The sequence below is a fragment of the Cydia strobilella genome, chromosome 10, assembly GCF_947568885.1.
Source record: "Cydia strobilella chromosome 10, ilCydStro3.1, whole genome shotgun sequence".
Lineage (NCBI taxonomy): Eukaryota > Metazoa > Arthropoda > Insecta > Lepidoptera > Tortricidae > Cydia > Cydia strobilella.
In genome coordinates this window covers 10,891,323-10,911,760 of record NC_086050.1, presented here as the reverse complement: position 1 = coordinate 10,911,760, position 20,438 = coordinate 10,891,323, and the positions used below count along the sequence as shown (strand labels likewise).

Sequence of the window (20,438 nt, the reverse complement as noted above, 5' to 3'; positions counted from 1 at the left end):
CTCTAGTTGAGGTTTGGGCCTAAAACTAGTTACAGTAACATAATACAAATCGGCTTCGCGCAGTCTCCAGTCTCCTGAAGCTGGAAAGTTAGTAAAATGATACGTCAAACATAACCTTTCGACTACCTGAATTCACCTTAGGTATCCTGAGGCGACCTCGATCTTATCTATTGAAAGGCTTTTCACCGTAGATAGTTATTTACTAAGGAAACAATCAGTAGTTTATAAATAGAGTTAATAGAGTCATTGACTTTAGTGAACCATAAACTTGACAATGGCAAATCCAATAGCGCACAGTCTATTTCAGGTTCTAGGTTTTTTATAATATATTATAGTTTTCAAATTTTCTATGGGACGATATCCCTTCGCGCCTACATTTTTTTAAATTTGCCGCCTTTTTCTACTGACAAGATTCGCTTGACCAACTATACTTAGCTAATAACGACACCAAATAATAGTTTAGATTTTTATACATGACATGACTTTTAATTAGTAAGTAAATCTAGCTGTAGAATAAGATAATAATGTATTTAACAAAGTACAAGCATTTATTTTCACGGGGGCTGTGCAACGGGAAATTCCATCATCATCATCATATGCCAAATAATTAAATGTACACCACGGACTATAATATTGTATTATTAAGTAGGTAATATTAATTATCAAAGGCCTACCCCCCTATACCCTATGTACTTATAATATAGGTAAAATTCGCATACTAATAGTACTTATATTCTGCTCCCTAAAAAATCACTTAGACCACTACTACATACCACTATGTCACCTAAAAACCGATTTTACTCAAAACTCTGCTCAATGTAACGTGACGATGCGAATCGTGCCATCAATAAATCCTCCTTAGATAGATATTGCTCGGAGACCCAAACATTTTCTTGGAGACGAGGTTATACGTCACAAGGTACAGTGGAGTTGTCCAGCTATCTCATTATGTAGGAGAGCATACACAAAAATCGTTAAAAGAACGCGCCAAACGAATCTGTCATATAAATCTTTTATTTTACGATTGGATTGATAAAATTAGTGACATTCGCCGCCACATTACTGCTGCGAATATGACGTTCATTCCATCACTAATTGTATCAAGGAGATGGACAGATACAGTGGCGGTAACAAATAGAGTTAATAAATAATAATAGAGCAGCTTTAATTGACATCCGAACGTCACCTTTAGCGTACTTCACTTTTGGACGTCACTCGAAGGCGATTGATGTATCGGCTACAGTGGCTCACGTTCAAATAGGTACCTACTAAATTAGTTCGGGAACGTCTAGTGCGGCGGCCACCCCGCGATTTACCTACCTTTCAATATGCTCCTTCTTGCAATCGAGATACAAAATTATTAAAGTTTCAGGTACTTTGTGCCGACTGTAAAATGTGCACACAAAAAAAATTAACGAACATGATTACGATGTCTAAAGTATAATATATCTACTAATCAAAAAACTTACTAGAGGGCTTCGTCACTTCTTTAATATATGACATCTATTACAGTTTTTTATTTATATATAGTAGTGTGACTACTTAAAAAACACAAATCAAAATATTTAATAAAATAATTTGATTTGTTCCCACACTTGTTCATATCTACTAATCTTTGTTACGTTACTGCGAAATATTGCTTTAAAACACAGCTGAAGGTAGGAGCTACTAAGGCTGACTGTGCCCTTATAAAACGTGCTCAATTATTTGTACCCGGTAGTCAAATAGTTACAATTATGATTCAACCCAATTCACGTCCAATCTTGCGGAGATAAAAAAGAGTTATAAGTAACTTACAAGGCTGCTCTAACATGTATATCGGCTGCTTGTTTAACAATGGAGTATCTAAACAAGTACTAAAATCCCTCATTAATCATTTACAGTTAAGAGAACTTCAAGATTTAATTAGACAAGATTACAGGGGAGAACTTGATGAAGATGGTTACCAGGTGTTTTATGAAATAATTCAAATTAGACAACCTAATTACTTAACAATAACGTTACAGCCGAACACGGGCGGGCTGCAAAAAAAGTAATCACGTTACGGTCCGTTTCATAGAATAGAGCCTTGGCAAAGAATGCTTTATATCCTACCTTTTTCATATAAAAGCCGGCTAACAATAGCAGGGAAACATTCAAATCATCAGTTTTGAAGAAACAACAACAAAATGTTTGCTAAGGTTCGAGTAAAGCATTTTTAAAATTCCCCTTTGTTACCTTTGTTACTAATTTTGCAATATTAAATTCTTTACCACAGTAAGACACTCTTCGACTTGTAAATAAATAAATATTTTCTTTATTTCAGATCGCTGTGATTGCCGCCTGCCTTTTCGGCTTTGCTCATGCTGGAGCGCTGAGCTCCGGCCTTGGCTACGGCTTAGCTGTCGGCTATGGCTCAAATCTGGGCCATGGCGGGTACGGTGACTACGGCGGTAACGACGCTGGACTGGGTTACGGAAGTTACGCCGGCCACGGTGGTTACGGAGGACTAGGATATGGTGGATACGGCTTAGCGGGCCACGGTCTCGGTCACGCGACTTCTCACGTGTCTGTGGTTAAGGGTGTTACTCCTTCGTACGCAGGCCTAGGATATGCAGGTGTTGCGGGTTCAGCCTTAGGCTATGCCCGCGCTCCCGTTGCGACTTCTTACGCTAACCAATACAGTGTACATGGCTCTCCCGCCCACGGCTACGGTGGTTACGGTGCGGGCTACGGAGCCGGTTACGGTGCTGTTGGTTATGACGGTTACGGTCACGGTTCCTACGGACATGGCGCCTATGGTGGCTGGTAAAAAGTGAATTTATGAAGTATTTATTATTCATTACTTTTGTATTGAAATTATAATATTTATATAATTTATAATCGCATTTTATTTTAACTTTTAAGATAAGATATGTCTGGAATGTTTGTGCAAGTATCAGCAACATGGGGAAAAGGCTTGGTATATGTCTCCCACCTTATATGTATAGAGACAGTCACCTGCAAATATGTTACTCTTCGAAGGCCGCGAAGCTTATGGCTCTACAAATAAGATCGTGTCAGATATTTTTGCGGCCTTCGATGTGTAACATTTTATTGTAGGTACACATAATGAATCATTATCATATGTGAAGGACAATTCCTTAAGTTGAAAAGACTGTATCACATAGCGGGCGGTTGCTGTGCAGTCGATCCGTCTTAAAGCATATAGCTACAGTAACGAAAGACAATTATTAGTATTAAACTCGGTCTCGCGTTTCGTACGGATCAATAAACGAAGACCAATGACAGGTCCTTAAGGACTAATGATTTGATCCCCGTGTATGTTGTTAGCAAAACTTAATAGTTTCGGAAAAATCATGCGTGTTTTTGGCAAATAGTTCTAACCTACTAACTTTAGAACTTGATTACTTCAAAAAGTAAAAGTGTAAGTATCATCGGACTTCGTTTGATCTGTAATGAACGCGGTAATCAGTTTTAAACTTTATCTCCTAAAATTTTGCCAATCTTAACACTGTACAAGTCCCAGAAAACTACCTAAAACAATATTCATCTTTAATGTAATATTATTATTATGTATTTAATTTGAATTTAACACATAAAATTTGGCTTAATATATTTGGAAACCCACTGTCCTCAATGTTTAACCAGTAATAAAATTGTCTCTAGTTATCCTTAATTGACTTCCTTTAACAACATCCTATAGATTATTAGCATAGCTATTAAATTCGTATTAATAAAAAAGTTTGTACCAACTAAATAAGGCTGAAACCCATAAAGCCCTTGGTAATCAAGGAAGCTGACGGATAGGAAGATCTTACCAAATCGTTCCGCTCAGGATTTCCTTATGGATCCAAAATACCGATGGCACATAAATAACTTGTGTAACGTTAAGATCGATGGGTGGAGCCTCACCTTGACTTTGTAAACATACCGGTTGCAATAACCAATGATTAATACCTGTTCGAAGATACACGTATAAAAGCGAAAGCAAGTGCTCTCAAAAGTATTCTGACAAGAACACTCATACAAACATGTACGCCAAGGTATGCGATTGGAGTAATAATATTTTGGTTATTTTATTTTCATGGGACTAACGTTAAGTTGTGCAAAGCATAGCTGTGTGTAGTTCCACATAAGATTCAAGTCTAGTTTACTGATTATTTTCTTTAGACAATAATTTATAATAAAATATTTTGTCTACTATACGAATAAGTATCTGACACTAACTTGACCTTAACATAATTTACTTTCTTGTTAACACGCTAGAAATGTAAGCCTATGTAATATTTCGTTATTTAATTCTCTTTATTTATAAAATACCCATATTCAGGGAGTTTCTTCATAGAAATGTTATTTCTACAGATCGTAGTTGTCCTGTGCGCCGCGGGCATCGCCTCCGCCGGCAACCTGCTGCACGCCGCGGCTCCCGTAGCGTACGCCTCTCCCGTCTCCTCGTTGTCATACGCCACGCACACGGCGCACGGCGCCCCCTTCGCCACGTACGCAGCTGCTCCCGTTGCATCATACGCCGCGGCTCCCGTCGCGTCATACGCCGCCGCCCCCGTTGCCACCTACGCCGCCGCCCCCGTCGTCAAATCCGTCGCTCCTGCCGTCTCCTACCAGAGCATCTCAACCCACTCCGCTCCCGTCGCGTACGCCGCTCCCGCTGTAGCGACCTACGCCGCTGCCCCGGTTGTACACAAGACCCTCGCCCCTGTGGCCACTTATGCCGCTGCCCCGCTTGTACACAAGACCATCGCCGCGCCCGCCATTTCTGCTTACCACTCTGCCCCCGTGGCTTACGCTCCCGCTCCCGCCGTGCACGCCTACCAGGCTGCCCCCGTAGCCACTTACGCCGCCGCCGCTCCCGTAGTCAAGACCGCTGTCACCTACTCCGCTGCCCCGGCTGTCTCCCATGTCTCTTACTCCAGCGCCTACGGTAACTACGGCTGGTAATCTAAGTTAAAACTGGTTGCGTTTTATTATTTATTTTTTCAGTTTTATACCGCTTGTAAATATTCAAATATAAAAAGTGAAAAATATTTTATTTACTTTTAATCTACCGCCCAATATGGAACCAAAACTACAAATATAAGACCATTAGAAAATAATCAAAGTACCTCTCTTCTAATGAAAGGTCTTCCTAAGTCAATTTTCATAAATATTAAGGGAAGTAACACATACTTCTACTTTGTATGCTTTTGTCATTGTCACTCATTATACAAGCAAGTTTACTATTACCAAAGAGGATATAATATTATAGAGGGGTACTGTCATAGTAAATTTTGTAACGACAGTAAATTCACTGCCATCTATCGACACACTTTAAAACTAAAAATGAAGATTTATAAAAATACGATAAAATATATTAAAATATGGATAAATGTTTTTTTTTATTTGCATTAATTATTTTTATGACTTTGACCCATGTTCTTTCACTCATATGCGTTAAAATTGTTAAATAACAAACGAAACCGTCAACGCCCTCTATACGAGAGTAGGCCAAAGGTAGTGGCGCCATCTGATCGAGAATCAAATTTTCGTGATTTTCGAGGCACGTTTTTTCCTTAGACTGTATCCATCTATTACGGAGTTATATCTAGATTTGCTATTACCCACAGACTATTACCTAAATACAGTAAATACGGTTAACTGTTACATCCTCAAGAACTTATTATGTAAGTAACTACTCTATTATTTATCCACTCGATCAACTAGAAACATTGATAGAGCCATCCTTTAATGTGCAGAAAACGGCCAAATCATAAATCAATTCAAATGAAACCAAAATCGAGACGATGTGATAAATAACGGCAGTGATCCCTGATTTATTTTTCCGATCGTTTTTCTGGCACAGACTTTCAGTCCATTTCGGGGTTGTTATTGTCATCACTTGCTGAGCTCGGGCGAGCGTTCGTATCATAAAGTATTTGCCCTCTAAATCGATGATTACGATTAGCAATGCAACCAATTATTTTATAAATAGTAACTTTTCTGTGATCTGATTCCGTTCATTATTTTAATTTAAAGGATGACTCACGCTATAACGGCCCGCACTTCATTTTCTATGATCATGATCACGTGATGCTTGCTATAGAAAACGAAGTGTTGGATGCCTCGACCCGGACCCGGGTCGTTCTGACGTGAGTCATCCTTAAGGGTTTATTTTATTTTTACCTTTTTGAGAAGGCATCGTACGCACGGCCTATTAGGTACTTTGCAATTGAACTTGGAAGAGTTGGTGGTCTAAAATGTAATTGTTGAATAAATAGTAGGTTGTTAACCAAGGGTTAACAGGTAAGGCATCCATTTCTGTAGTTTGGCGCTCGAACGCAGTGACAGCGCCAATAGCCCGAGGCGGAAATGGTGCCTTTCACACAAGTTAAACACTACTTTTCATATCGAATGCGAGGAAACCAAGCAAGACAAGGCAATTTTGCAAAATCATTAATTCAAGTACTACCTAATAGACCTACGGCCATGATTTTTTTCCTTAGGACTTAGTTGCAATCGGAGACTTTACGTGTGTGAAGATAAAATAAATAACCCCTAGCGAAAAACATTTAGATTTTAGATTGCAATATTTACGAAAACACATTTTAACAAACTGCAGTCATTTTAAAATGATTTGTTCATTTATAGTATGAGGCGTGGACAAATGGGAATACACCGATATTTGCCGCCGCATTACTGCCGCGATTATGACGTTCATGGCGTCACTCATTTTACCAAGGAAATTGACAGTGGTGTTAACAACGACGCCGCAACAGTAATGCAGCTGTAGTTGACATGCGAATGTCACCTAGATATAGATATATATTGGTTTAAATATTGAAATAAGAATAAGGACCTAACCGATGTTTCAATTTAAAATGAATGTTTTGTTTATTAAAGAACGTAACTGTTCTATTGAAGGTAATTTGGTGTGTATACAATTTTTGCAATTTCAATGTAACCAATATGGGGCATTTTCTATGAAAAGGGACCTTATTGTCGATGGCGCTTACGCCGCACAGGGTCGCGAGGCATTGTATTTATATCGGAGCATCGTTTATAATGGCGTAAGCGCCATCGACAATAAGGTCCCTTTTTATAGAAAATACCACATATTTTCCTTTTAGGCAATCTCTCGCTAGAATCGGCTTAGCCGTATGAATCACGCCTCGGGACCGACCTCAATATGCGGTTGACGTGGAGAGCCGGTTACTGACACAGTTTTATACAAAAGAGTTTTCTTTGGACCCTTGTCAACGATTAACATTTATTAATCTGAAAAGCGTTTAACAAATTGAATAATTGTTCTGAATTTTTGAATGTTTAAACATTAAGTTTGCTAAATTTTTAAAACCAGTGAATTGTATTTTTTTTTTTAAGTTTTAGTTAGTTAAGAGCCTTGTATGTACCGTACGCATGCAGTCGCTATACTTATTGATTATTTATATTTAGTTCTGCTGTAGTTAAGTTTCTCTGAAGTGAAATGAATAATTTCTTTGAGAAAAATAAAGTTTTATAAACCTATAAGCCTTTTTAGGGTTCCGTACCTAAAAAGGAAAAAACTGAACCCTTATAGGATCACTCGTGCGTCTGTCTGTCTGTCCGTCTGTCACAGCCTATTTTCTCCGAAACTACTAGACAAATTAAGTTGAAATTTGGTACACATATGTAATTTTGTGACCCAAAGATGGACATGTAACGTAAAAAAAATTTAAACACGGGGGCCACTTTTGGGGGGTAAATGAGAAAATTAAAAAATTAAGTTTGTCAAACTATATCGTGTTACAAATCAAATGAAAGAGCTCATTATAAGAATCTCAAATATATATTTTTTTTATAATTTTAACATAAATAATACAAGTTATTCAAGAAAATAGGCAAAAAATTACCATTCCCCCCCCCCCTTTATCTCCGAAACTACTGGGTCAATTTTTTTTTTAAAATACACAAAACAGATCTTTACCTATAGATCACCGGAAAACCTATTAGAAATGTGCAGTCAAGCGTGAGTCGGACTTAATTACTTAGTTTTTGATCCGACCCCTACGGGTTTTTTTAAAGACATTTCACATAAAAAATACATTGTTTAAATTGTGTAATGTACGGAACCCTTGGAACGCGAGTCCGACTCGCACTTGGCCGGTTTTTTGTCCTTTAAATGTAAACAAGTCTTGAACTCTGTTGGGATTAAATAGAACTTCGAACGTGAAAGCTCATGATGTTGTTGCATAACCTGAGGGTTTACCAGGGTTTGGGACTACCACAATCTGAGGGTATATCGCGAAACAAGAAAATCGCAATTTCGTTATCTAATATCTCTGTCACTCTTGCATATTCGAGCGATAAATAGGCAGATAGCGAAATTACGGGCTCGCGTTTCCCGGTAGGTCCTCTGTAAACAAACCGCCTTGATGCATCAATGTCATATTTTATTATCTCTGAAAACTTGTCAAAAACCAGTTAAAGGTACAGTATATGTAAGTTACTCTATGGTTTAACTAAAGGGGCTAGTGCTGCACTCTGGTGGCAGAACATTTCAGTAATTGGACAAACTTTTTCAAAATTTTGTGTGGCTCCCTTCAATATATCTCCACTATTAGGCATTTAAATTCTACTAATAGAATTAAAAGCGAGTGGAATCCAAATTTCTATTGCTCGTATTACAAAAATATCAATTCGCCACAGATTATCGAGTGACGTAAGCGAGCGCTCGAAATTCAAAAATCCGCCCCCATTTCGAAATCTTGTTGATGGTTTTATTTGATTAAGTAGTTTAACAAAAACTTGATACCTATATAAATACTTCATCATTAGTACCGACTTTATATTCCTATATTGAGCATTACTAATGTATGAGTATAATTTTATGGATCAACTAACCTGAATAACGATTAAGAATATAGCAAATTTGCAAAATACATACATCACATATAAACCGGTATAATCATCAAAATATGTAATAAGTAACAAACCTGAACGCTCCTCTATACATGATGGACATGCATCCCGCCGCGCTATAAGCCATCCGACACCACTATACCCTCTCTATACGCTGGCCCATCTTAGTAGGCCACTATAATGGTCCATCGTGTAGAGGAGCCATAAGACCGTGACAGAGTGTGCCTCTATCCACACCAACGAAGACTATGATTCAATTAATGTTCCATGACATTCCGTGTAATGGGATTAGTGTAACTTCTTTTACGTGACCTCGAGATCAGACCAATAAGCCAGGTTATTTTAGGTTTTTTTTTTTATCTCAATGGATGCTGTTTTTGTGAGGTTCACATATATAGGACAAATTGTATTTAAGCAATACTATACTCGGAAATGAGAGTCAAAAAATTATGACATAATATAGTAAACAGTAAACACCCCAATGATGGGCGTGGCACCAGTAATGGGATAGTATAGACAAATATTGTAAAATAAGTATATTTATCATCAGTTTTTAAACGCCATAGAGCTTCTAAAGTTAAATTTATCATAGATTTATGTTAGTTTTATAATTAATGGCGCCATACTACCAATGACTGGAGCAAAAAAAAACATAGTTTTAATTTGTTTATAATATTGAAACCAATTGCAGTAGCTTTCATTAAATACACCAAAAACATAAACGACGAATAGGACATTCAACTTTTAACGCATAAAGCGGTAGAAATTTTACTGGTGTCGGTGAAATATCAAAAATAGTCCATATTTTCTCTTAAATGTACCATGATTGGTGCCATTAACATAGGTATCTACTAGACGCACGAAACGCTTCTTACTAAATGATACAAATTTTGTTGTGCTTGGAAATAGTACATTTCGATGCCAGTGCGGAAAGTATGTCATTACTTCACGAGTACCGAGATATGGGGACGAGTGAAGAATGACGTTTTTTAATACAGTTGCGAAAAAATAAGAAAAACAACAAGTAAGGAATTCGAAACTTTTATATTATTAATTCTGTGACATCATTGACAGTGACATTATGAAGAGGTGTTTTTTTAGCTGGGTGATTATTATTGAACCCACTTCAATGAAAGTTTTTTTTAAATGCATGTTCGGACAGAAACAATTGTAAATATAAAACATTGTACTATTATTACCCAAATATCGTTAATTACGATTATTTGTGTATCGTACATTTATAAAAACAATATCAAATGTTGCCTTTGGAAACTTAAAGCAGAAAGAAAAAACGCCTCTTCTTTGACAGGCGTTCCGTTCCATTCCGACAACTTATTAATTCAATATAAAAAAAATAGACGTGTTATAATGATGAAGAGGTAAGTAATAAAATATAAAATATGTATATTTTTCGTATTCTTACATGAATAGTAGGTTTTTATGTTGATTTAGACGTTTAAAGGAAACTAATATTAACATTCATGAGTAACTAGTTCGCGAAAACCAACTTTCCGCACGCTAAACAGCTACGTAAAGTAGCACTTTTTGAGCAACTGTATTTTAAAAAAATTTGTATAAGTAGTTTAATTGAAATGTAAGAAAGGTAAGTACCATTATTTTTTAATTTTGGAAGTTATAAGGGCTTTTAATTTTTAAACGTTGTGACCTTATAACTTTCAATCACTGCAATAAAAAAACACTATCATGATTGCCAACACACACTTTTTCATCGTATAGTTATAAATAGAAATTTCTAACGTAAAGTCGACGTTTTTCGTTTGTTTTTTTGACCTTATTAGCTCCTTTCTACCCATACATCAAAGACCCGACAAAGGAGGTCGTATAATGTATGCGTTCTCTCTTTAATCGATGTACAACCAATACTTGTTGTACATTAAATATATAAAGTATCTTTACTATCTTATTCAAAATGATGATGAAAAGAAAAATATAAAATGTTTGTATGTATTATATATTTTCGTTTTTGTTTTCTGTCATTATATTACAATAAATTATATCAACATAAAACATTAACAATCAGTTCGTTCGGATAATTTACCAGCCGTAGTTGCCGTAGGTGCCAGAATAGGTCACGTGGGATACAGCCGGGGCAGCGGAGTATGTGACGGCACTCTTGACTACGGGAGCGGCGGCGTAAGTGGCCACGGCGGGGGCAGCGTGGTAGGCGTGCACGGCGGGAGCAGCGTACGTCTTGGCGTAAGCCACGGGGGCAGAATGGTAGGTAGAGATGGCGGGTGCCGCGTAAGTCTTAGCGACCACGGGGGCGGCGGCAGCGTATGCCACAGGCGCAGAATGGGTGGAGTAAGAAGAGTAAGACACCGCGGGAGCAAGAGACTTAGTAACAACCGGGGCAGCGTAAGAAGCTACAGCAGGGGCGGCATAGGTGTGCACAGCGGGGGCGGCATAGGTGTGCACAGCGGGGGCGGCATAGGTGTGCACGGCGGGGGCGGCGTAGGTCTTGGCAATGACGGGAGCAGCGGCAGCGTACGCCACGGGTGCAGCATGGTTTGAGTGGGAAGAGTAGGAAGAGTAAGACACCGCGGGAGCAGCATACGTCTTGGCGTAAGCCACGGGGGCAGAATGGTAAGTAGAGATGGCGGGCGCGGCGTAAGTCTTAGCGACAACTGGGGCAGCGGCGTAATGCGCCACAGCGGGGGAGGCGTACGCGACGGGAGCGGAGTGAGTCGAGATGGTCTGGTAGGAGACGGCAGGAGCGACGGATTTGACGGCGTATGAGGCAACGGGGGCGGCAGCATATGACGCGACGGGGGCAGCAGCGTACGTGGCGACGGGGGCGGTGTGCGCCGTGTGTGTGGCGTATGACACCGAGGAGACGGGAGAGGCGTACGCTACGGGAGCCGCGGCGTGCAGCAGGTTGCCGGCGGAGGCGATGCCCGCGGCGCACAGGACTACGACCAGCTGTAAACAAATAAAGGAAATTAATGAACTGAAAGTAAATTAAACTTAAAATACAAAAAATATATTTGTACAATACGAAAGAAGTTAGTTAGCGTTGTCCGTTACTGTTACTTATTCAATATTTTGGTAAATTAAAACGAAAGAGCTTATCCATTATTATTCGTTGCATAACTTATTATACCTACTTATATTCGATTTACACAGTGCGGTCTATTGCGCTTGTTTTTTTTTAAATAGATACCTGTAAATATTTAGTTACTTAAAATGGCTCATTAAACATTTTACTTGTCTGAAAAATTCGAGTTGTTTATAAATAAAGAATAAAATAATTTTCTAGTTGATACCTATTTTACCACGTTAGCACAATTTAAACGAGTTTATTTATTTTTCATATTTAATTATAATATTAATTGAGACTTCTTATAATCAACAAACGTTTTTTTTTTAATCACATACTTCATTAAATTTTTATATTTTTTTTTACTCCTGCGTACCTTTCCGAACATGTTTAATCCGTGTGTTTTGTTGACAGAATAATTTCAAGAGCACTTGCGTTCTCTTTTATACCAGCGTCTACAAACTGGTATCGAATCCTCGAGCTATCCGGTGCAAATAACATCCATTACATTACAAAATAGCGCTTCAGGCTACATAATTATATGGTAGCAAGAACGAGTTTCGCATGGCATTATGACTGCGAATTGTAACAATGTCAGGGTAAAGCTCCACCCAAACTTCCAGTAATTAATCCAAAATACATTTCCAGTTTCAGTGTAGGAAACTACTCGTAACCTTTAAGATGTCGTTTGCAATTTCAACTTATGCATCCTGCATTCGATGGCCAAATGGCTTCAATTTAAATATTTATGTACTTATGTTTAAATCCTCTTCTATTGGTGGTCTAAGGTATTTTTGAATAAAGTTTAAGTATAATAGTAATGACTTCACTCAATCACTCTGACATTACTTTTTGCTTAGAGAGAAGAGGGTCTAGTGAGGGAAGTAGAGAGAGAGGGTCTTGACAGACAGGTGGACAGACGGACAGACGGAAGGACAACAAAGTGATCCTATAAAGGGGCCCACTGACTATCATTCCTCCGGAAGATATCGGCCTGTCAGTTAGAACAAACATTTAACAGTTCCGAACAACTGACAGGCCGATATCGTCCGGCGGACTGATAGTCAGTGGACCCCTTGAAGGGTTATTTATAACGTAACTATGAAAAGGAGCATTAATCATTTAAATCAAAACCTACAGTCTCTTTATTAATGGGATTTCTGGTAGGTACTTACAATTGTAGGGTTATTTCCTTATTCCATACAAAGACCAATCAAGTTCAATAGTTATTTACGATACAAGTGCGGAAAAGAGGAAATTCGAAACGAGTGGCGATAAATTAAAACACGACCGCAGGGAGTGTTTTAAATTGACACGAGTTGCGAATTACCTATCCGCACGTGTATCGTACAACGTTTTACAGTACATATGGCCCTTTAAACTTTCGACATATGCACGAAAAGTGCTCTTTTACGCACTAGTGCGAGAAAGTAGCACCATATGTACTGTAAAAGTCTTTTTTTCTGGCCTCCTCGATTTTACCACACTCGTAAACAGCCCATCGAAACTCCTTAATTATTATATTAACCTAATAAACGATGTATTACGGTTATAATTGCAAAATATTTAGGTTTAATAACATTATAACCTATCTTAATTAAAAACCAACATTAAAATGTTTTAGTACCGACATTGCTGAAGAAATGACTCAATGGCCGTTAACTTAACGGCGTTAAGGTTGCTCGCATTTCGAGTTAAAACATGAGAATCGTAATTCAAATTTATGGTCAAGTAATTGACATCAATGTGACATTTTAAATTACTTTGGCAATTCGCACAATATTGAATAAAATTTGTGAATGAATATCGCGATAAAAACCATGCAATTTTGGTCATGTCCTTGTTAACTAAAATACTATTTAACTGACGCATGCACTTAATCACAAAAGTTAACATTATTGACCGAAGCGTTAGCGAAGGTCTCCGTTTTAACTCGGGAATTTTGCTTTCGTATGTCCGGATGTTCTCGTCTACAGGTCGCAATGGCAGAGGGCCCTTATGCCTCTGGGCTTGTCTTCACCGGCCAGCCAGAGTGGAGTCGCAAGAGCGGGACCTATGCTCCCGGTTGGAAGTGTAAAATGTCATAACGCCGGCGGCCTGCTGAACGGATTACCGGGAACTGACTACTGCAGACTCACCTCAGTTCCCATCGCAGCACAAAAGTGCTGCACTGCAATAGTACTCGCACCTGGCGGGGACCATCTCCGGATGTATCAATTTGTGCGCTCGGGGATGGTATCCGCCACGCCTTTTTTTTTTTAGTTTATTTAGAACACAAACAGTCACATATACAAATGGATTTGAAGTACAAATGTACTTAACATACTTAAGAAACAGACCTGGAGGTGTTAACATACACACTAAACAGCAGAGATAAAAAGAAGATCAAAGAAAAACATGAGCCATACCTACCTAGGTAGGCAGGACAACCGGAAAGTTACATTTATACATTTACTTATTCATATTTATATTCAATACTTGAAATATTAAAACAATTTAGGTCTAAGTTTCATTCTAAGACTAGACAGGGAAGTGTGAAAAGGAGTGTACACCTCACTTTTAGATTAAATTGCCTTAAAGGAAAGGCTCTGCGCTGTTGGCTTCGGCCCCACGCACGCCTCCCAAAAGTCCCGGAACCCATGGTCCCGAGATGTGGAAAGGACAAACAAATACTATATTCTTTATTCTGAAGAATACAGATAACCACATTAAATTAGGTACCAACAAGCGGTCTTATAGCTCAAAAGTATCTCCTGTATCTCCTTCTAAAATGATGAGAGAACAATCTGAAGCTAGTAATAGCTTCTAAATACTTTGACTGACAGTTTGGTATATCTATTAGTGTAAGTTCGTTAAAAGGGAGCTAACGCAAAATTGCAGTTTTTATATTGAATTCTTACATCAAGGGAAAATGCCCTGTATTCACGCGGAAACTAGTCTATATTTGCAAGGACAAACTCCAACCAAAACCCTAAACTGGTAAAGCGCCATAATAAGAGTAAAATCCTGTCATAATCATGTCAGACGCCTCGGCCCGGCCCCGGCCCGGTCTAGCGTGAGTCATCCTTAGGGGACTAAATAGTTTTCGAAAAAAGACAAACTTATTTTCCTGTATTTTAATATAATGCCTTTTCACGAAATTTCAAGTTCCTAGCTCAAACTTTTAACACCTACGAACTGTATTCTCCTTTTAGCCCCCTTAAAGGTTGAATTATTCAAAATAGCTTCTTATTTATTGTACGCTCTGCGTAGATGAGCCAGTAAGTCAGGACATAATATGCATTATGTCTAGGTATAAATATATTATCATAAGGATTAAGCGTAGGTACTGTGTGGTCAATTATTTTTTGTAGCAGGGAATTCCCTATTGAAATTGTTATTGAAAATAAAAGACAAAATTATTTATTTAATTTGTTTATATAAATAGTACCTAACTACAATTATTGCGATTCATTTACCAGCCATAGTTAGCTCCAAGACCGCTATAAGAGAGGTGAGACACCGCCGGGGCAGCAGAGTACGCCACAGTAGACTTTAAGACGGGAGCGGCATGGGAGTAGGTAGCGTACGCGGGAGCGGCATGAACAGAAAATGCGGGAGCAGCGTACGTGGAGATGGCGGGTGCGGCAGAGTATGCCACGGCGGGAGCAGCCGCGTACGTGGCTACAGCGGGACCGTGAGAAGTGTGCGAAGAGTAAGACGACACGGAGGACATGGCAGGGGCGATGGTCTTAGCCACAACGGGTGCAGCGTACGCATGGGCTACGGGAGCGACGACCGGAGCAGCGGCATAAGTGGCCACAGCGGGAGAACCGTGAGCGGTGTAGGAGGAGTAAGACGAAACAGAGGACACAGCTGGGGCAATGTTCTTGGTGACTACGGGTGCGGCCGCATAAGTCGTGTAAGCGGGAGCGGCGTAAGTTTTCGCGACCACGGGGGCGGCGGCGTACGCGACGGGAGCGGCGGCATAAGCATCAACGGGGGCAGCGGCGTACGTGGCGACGGGGCTAGCATGCGCGGTGTGTGTGGAGTAGGAGGATACAGAAGAAACCGCCGGAGTGATGGTCTTTGTGATGACGGGAGCGGAGTAGGCCACTGGACCGGCAGAGAGCAGACCGCCAGCGCGGGCCATGCCCACGGCGCATAGAGCAACGATCAGCTGAAATTGTTGACATTAATTAAATACCTACTTACTTATTATCAGTCCGACAATAACTAGATAAGGATGATAGAAGCGCGACTATTCATCAACCTCGTCGTCCTCGTCTAAGCGCTTTTCACGTTGCATCCTTAAAAGCTTAAAATCCGCTAAGCAACTTACCTACTCCTAATACTGCTCTATCTAACTTAAAAAAAAACTTATTTAAAATAATTTGCTCTAAAGAATCATATGCCACTCAATACTCTTAAGTAGGTATTAAATTTGTTAAGAATCCTTCAAGACATTTTTTTCCAGCTGACATTACTTTGAATATAATATTTTAATTATTTGTATACCTTGGCGTACATGTTGCTTTAGTTAGTGTTGGCAACTGAACTGAACTGGTTGAAAAGAACGATTTGGTTTATATATATACAAACTACTACTGTACTGTACTAGTTTCACTTTCATTGTCAAGGTGTCTACGATGTGTAACAACTGTAACAAGTTAGGTGCTCCTTTAGTGAGCGCGAACAGTGGACGGCTAGGGAGGACATTTGAAAGGGCACTAGGTGAAACTGATTTGTAATACCGAATTTGTAGGTATTACAAAATATACTTTCAATGCTAATTACGAGTGATAGAATACATCGCCCATGTTGTTTTAGTAAATTCATTTTGAATTTTTAAATAGGAATACGTTTACCCTTTCGGCCGCCATCGCAACTGTGTTTCACAACCAGTTGTCTATGGGGATTTTTTAGTCTTTCATGGCAACTAGTTGTGATAGAAGAATAATTATTCCTGTTAAGCAACCAGTTGTCAATAAAGAAAAAAATTGCCTCGTTCGCAACTGGTTTCACAACCTACGAGCCTAAGAACCAACCTTGCCTACGAGGATTTTTTGCTGATCATGGCAAGTAGTTGTGATAGGAAAACATTTGTTGTTAGTGTTGTTACGCTTCTAATCTCAACACATTATTAGAGCCTGTGCAGATAAAAAAGGTCATAGAATTTATGGCCTCCCATATATATCCCACAACTCTTCTCTTTCCGCACAGATTTTAAGCCATACATATTGAAACCTCCACGAAGTATTAGATATATGTCACGACGGAAAATTCGAATATTGACAAAAAGATTTCACCATTTTTGAAAATTCATTTCCTAAATTGGTGAAATAAGGGTTAAAAACTGAAATAAATCTCACGTGTCAAGGTAATTTTGAAAACCTCGCCCGCTTAGCAACTTCTACTGCTGACTGACGGGGTGACAAAATACGGCAAAATTGTACTGTGTAAGGTAAACCCTCCAGTGAATGAACACCCCCCAGTGAATGAACAAATTCACGGTTTTTGTCTAAAATAAGAAATATAGCAATTTCTACCACTTGTTGTATTTTTTTCCTATAAACAACTTTATTTCCTATGCAATGGCAACCCGTGATAAATTTATTTTCGACCAGTTTCAATGTGACTGGCGTTTGAAGTTGACGTATTTTTGGTTTTAAAGTTTTGTATGGAAAAATTAGATGCCAGATAAGAACAGTGTGCCTACGTTTGGAGTAACATATCAAATGTTCTAAAACCAGTAAATGAACGGTGTGTTCATTTACTGGTGTCGTCTAGATTTCTTTTTTTTTTTTCTAAATTTATATGTAAACGAAATGGTATTGAACTTGTTTTTTGTCATTGTGCATAGAAAACGATTCTGGTTCATTCAGCCAGTATTGGAACAAACCAAATTTCTAGAGTCCATTTACTAGATTTTTCATGCTTATGTATGAACAGTACAAAATTTGGCTTGTTCATTCATTAGGTTTCTACTAATTCTATGTATTCAGAATAATGTAACCACAAACAACGCAATGAAGTCTATTATTCTAAGCATTATTTGCTGAGCCTGACATTTTTTCATCATAATATGCAAGTTGTTTCTTATTAACCGACTTCAAGATTTCAAAAGGAGGAGGTTCTCAATTCGGTTGTATGTTTTTTTATGTTTGTTATTTGAGAGATTTATTCTCTTTTTCTTATTAATATATAACGGATTTCTGTGTTATTGGTGAATACCTATCATTTTATTACATTCTTATATATTTAAAATCAATATGGAGGGGATAAAAAGATATGAACGCTTTTGCTATACTACTAAAACAGAGCTGGAAACGGGTTGTGTTAAAAATGTATTTTTAATGCTGATTAAAAAAATCGAAATTATGTTCATTCACTGGTTTTTGCGGTGTTCATTCACTAGTTTTTATGTTCATTCATTAGGTTTTTGGGTACTTTTTGATAAATTATGCTATAACTCAAAAACTATGAAAGTAATAAAAAATCGCAGAAATTACTTTCTTAATTATTAAATTAGGATTGATTAAATTGCGATTAATTATTCAAATTATTAATGATGCTGATAAATAATTTTTCAAACTTGGATAATTGCTTAAGTGTTCATTCACTGGAGGTCTTATCCTACCCGTCCCGCGCCACCAAAGGCAAATAAATAATTACAGTGCGTTACGCAAAAATACTTGCCGTTTTATTTTTTATTTTTTTATTTTTATTTATTAGGGGACATCTTACACAGATCAACCTAGCCCCAAAATAAGCAAAGCTTGTACTATTAAAATGGAATATACTTGAGGTAAGAATATTGGGAGTATACTTAACTTTTTCGTAATTACACGGGAACATGGAAAAACCATCTATGCACCGGGGCTAAGACAAGCGCAGATACAGCTGCCGCACCGGCGGAAAGTCAAGTCAAATACGGCCAATGCTTCCCGTTACGCGGCCGATTTGTTAATAAACATCTAATTTTATTAACATCAATATCCTTTCCTCTTGATAAAAGGAGAACTAAAATAAAATAAACAACAGTTTTTTTTTCTATATTTTCTATTTACAAAAGTTTCGTGGGATTCAGTTTACCAACCATATTGAGCACCGAGTCCGCTGTAGGAGAGGTGAGATACCGCGGGGGCGGCGGAGTAGGCCACAGCCGACTTCAGGACGGGAGCGGCGTGGGCGTAGGTGGAGATGGCGGGAGCGGCGTATGTGGTGATGGCGGGGGCAGCGGCATAAGTGGCTACGGCGGGGGCAGCGGCGTAAGAGGCTACCACGGGGGAACCGTGAGCAGTATGGGAAGAGTAAGAGGACACCGAGGACACAGCAGGGGTGATGGTCTTCGTGACAACGGGGGCGGAGTACGCGGCCACGGCGGGACCGGCGTAGGCTACGGGAGCGTAGGCCTTAGCGACCACGGGGGTGGCAGCATAAGTGGCCACGGGGGAACCGTGAGAGGTGTGGGTCGAGTAAGACGACACGGAGGACACGGCGGGGGTGATGGTCTTGGTCACCACAGGGGCAGAGGCGTATGTCGCGATGGCGGGAGCGGCATAAGTCTTGGCGACGACGGGGGCGGCGGCGTACGCGACGGGAGCGGCGGCGGCGTAGGTGGCGACGGGGGCAGCGGCGTACGCGGTCACTGGGCTACCGTGCGCGGTGTGTGTGGAGTAGGAGGACACGGAGGAGACCGCCGGAGTGATGGTCTTGGTAACAATGGGAGCAGAGTAAACCACTGGAGCTGCTGCGAGGAGACCGCCAGCGCGGGCCATGCCCACAGCGCACAGTGCAACGATCAGCTGGAATATAAGTAACAAATTGTTACGAAATGTAGGTATGAATTGACAAAATCCTTTGTAATTGCTTCTGCATTATACAATTTTTAACATGATCTGTGAAGTCACAAGATGGACGAAGATAATAATAGTAAACTTGAAACTCGTGTGCAAACTGCCCATAACATTAGGTAATACTTCTTTCTTTCTGGTCGTCTCACGCTTGTCAGAATGGACGTGGTCTCGATAATGATATACCTATACATACTACTTATTAGGCATTAAATAATGTAAAAAATATATTTCTGACTCGCCATATATAAATTGGCAATCATACAAACTTTCAAGCACTTTTTTCCGTAATTTAAATTGTGTTATGAGACTTAAAATGAGTTAGAATTTTTAATGTTAGTACCTTAGCGTACATGTTGCTTCAATTGATGTCGGTAACTGAATGATTATCGCACGGTACGCCCCGGTTTTTATACCAACCAAATTTTGATAGTGTTTCAATGATTTGTAACAAATATTCAGTGAGCGCAAATACAGTGGACGGCATCGACAGAGGAGGACATTTGAAAGGGCACTGCCTAAGTGGATTCAAATATCAAATTGATAATGAACTTGAGTGATCTAAATATTCGTCTCAACAAAGATACTCTCAATTATCGAAAACGAATTGTGAATAAAACTACTTAGTATTGTGCCTGAAGTGTAAACCTATTTTTTTTTTACCTAGGTAT

General features: G+C 39.2%; 3 protein-coding genes across 3 annotated transcripts in view; 2 read left to right on the top strand and 1 right to left on the bottom strand.

The window, feature by feature from the left end:
* Window positions 1-20,203, bottom strand: part of LOC134744939 (mucin-5AC-like) — a 403,822-nt gene extending 383,619 nt beyond the window's left edge. Inside the window, exons 1-6 of the mRNA XM_063678887.1 lie at window positions 20,111-20,203; window positions 19,007-19,719; window positions 16,430-16,445; window positions 15,391-16,091; window positions 11,327-11,842; window positions 10,916-11,278 (exon numbers count right to left, since the gene is read on the bottom strand). Coding sequence (XP_063534957.1) covers window positions 10,930-11,278; window positions 11,327-11,842; window positions 15,391-16,091; window positions 16,430-16,445; window positions 19,007-19,719; window positions 20,111-20,122 — 2,307 coding nt within the window. The 5' untranslated portion in view covers window positions 20,123-20,203 and the 3' untranslated portion in view covers window positions 10,916-10,929. The remainder of the gene's footprint in view (window positions 1-10,915; window positions 11,279-11,326; window positions 11,843-15,390; window positions 16,092-16,429; window positions 16,446-19,006; window positions 19,720-20,110) is intronic.
* On the top strand, window positions 1,929-2,818 carry LOC134744697 (glycine-rich protein-like). Its single transcript, XM_063678605.1, has 2 exons — window positions 1,929-2,180; window positions 2,306-2,818. The coding sequence occupies exons 1-2, from the start codon at window positions 2,169-2,171 to the stop codon at window positions 2,789-2,791; spliced, it is 498 nt and encodes a 165-aa protein (XP_063534675.1). The 5' UTR covers window positions 1,929-2,168; the 3' UTR covers window positions 2,792-2,818.
* On the top strand, window positions 3,877-5,024 carry LOC134744688 (cuticle protein 16.5-like). Its single transcript, XM_063678597.1, has 2 exons — window positions 3,877-4,025; window positions 4,345-5,024. The coding sequence occupies exons 1-2, from the start codon at window positions 4,014-4,016 to the stop codon at window positions 4,936-4,938; spliced, it is 606 nt and encodes a 201-aa protein (XP_063534667.1). The 5' UTR covers window positions 3,877-4,013; the 3' UTR covers window positions 4,939-5,024.
* Window positions 20,204-20,438: the final 235 nt, after the last annotated feature.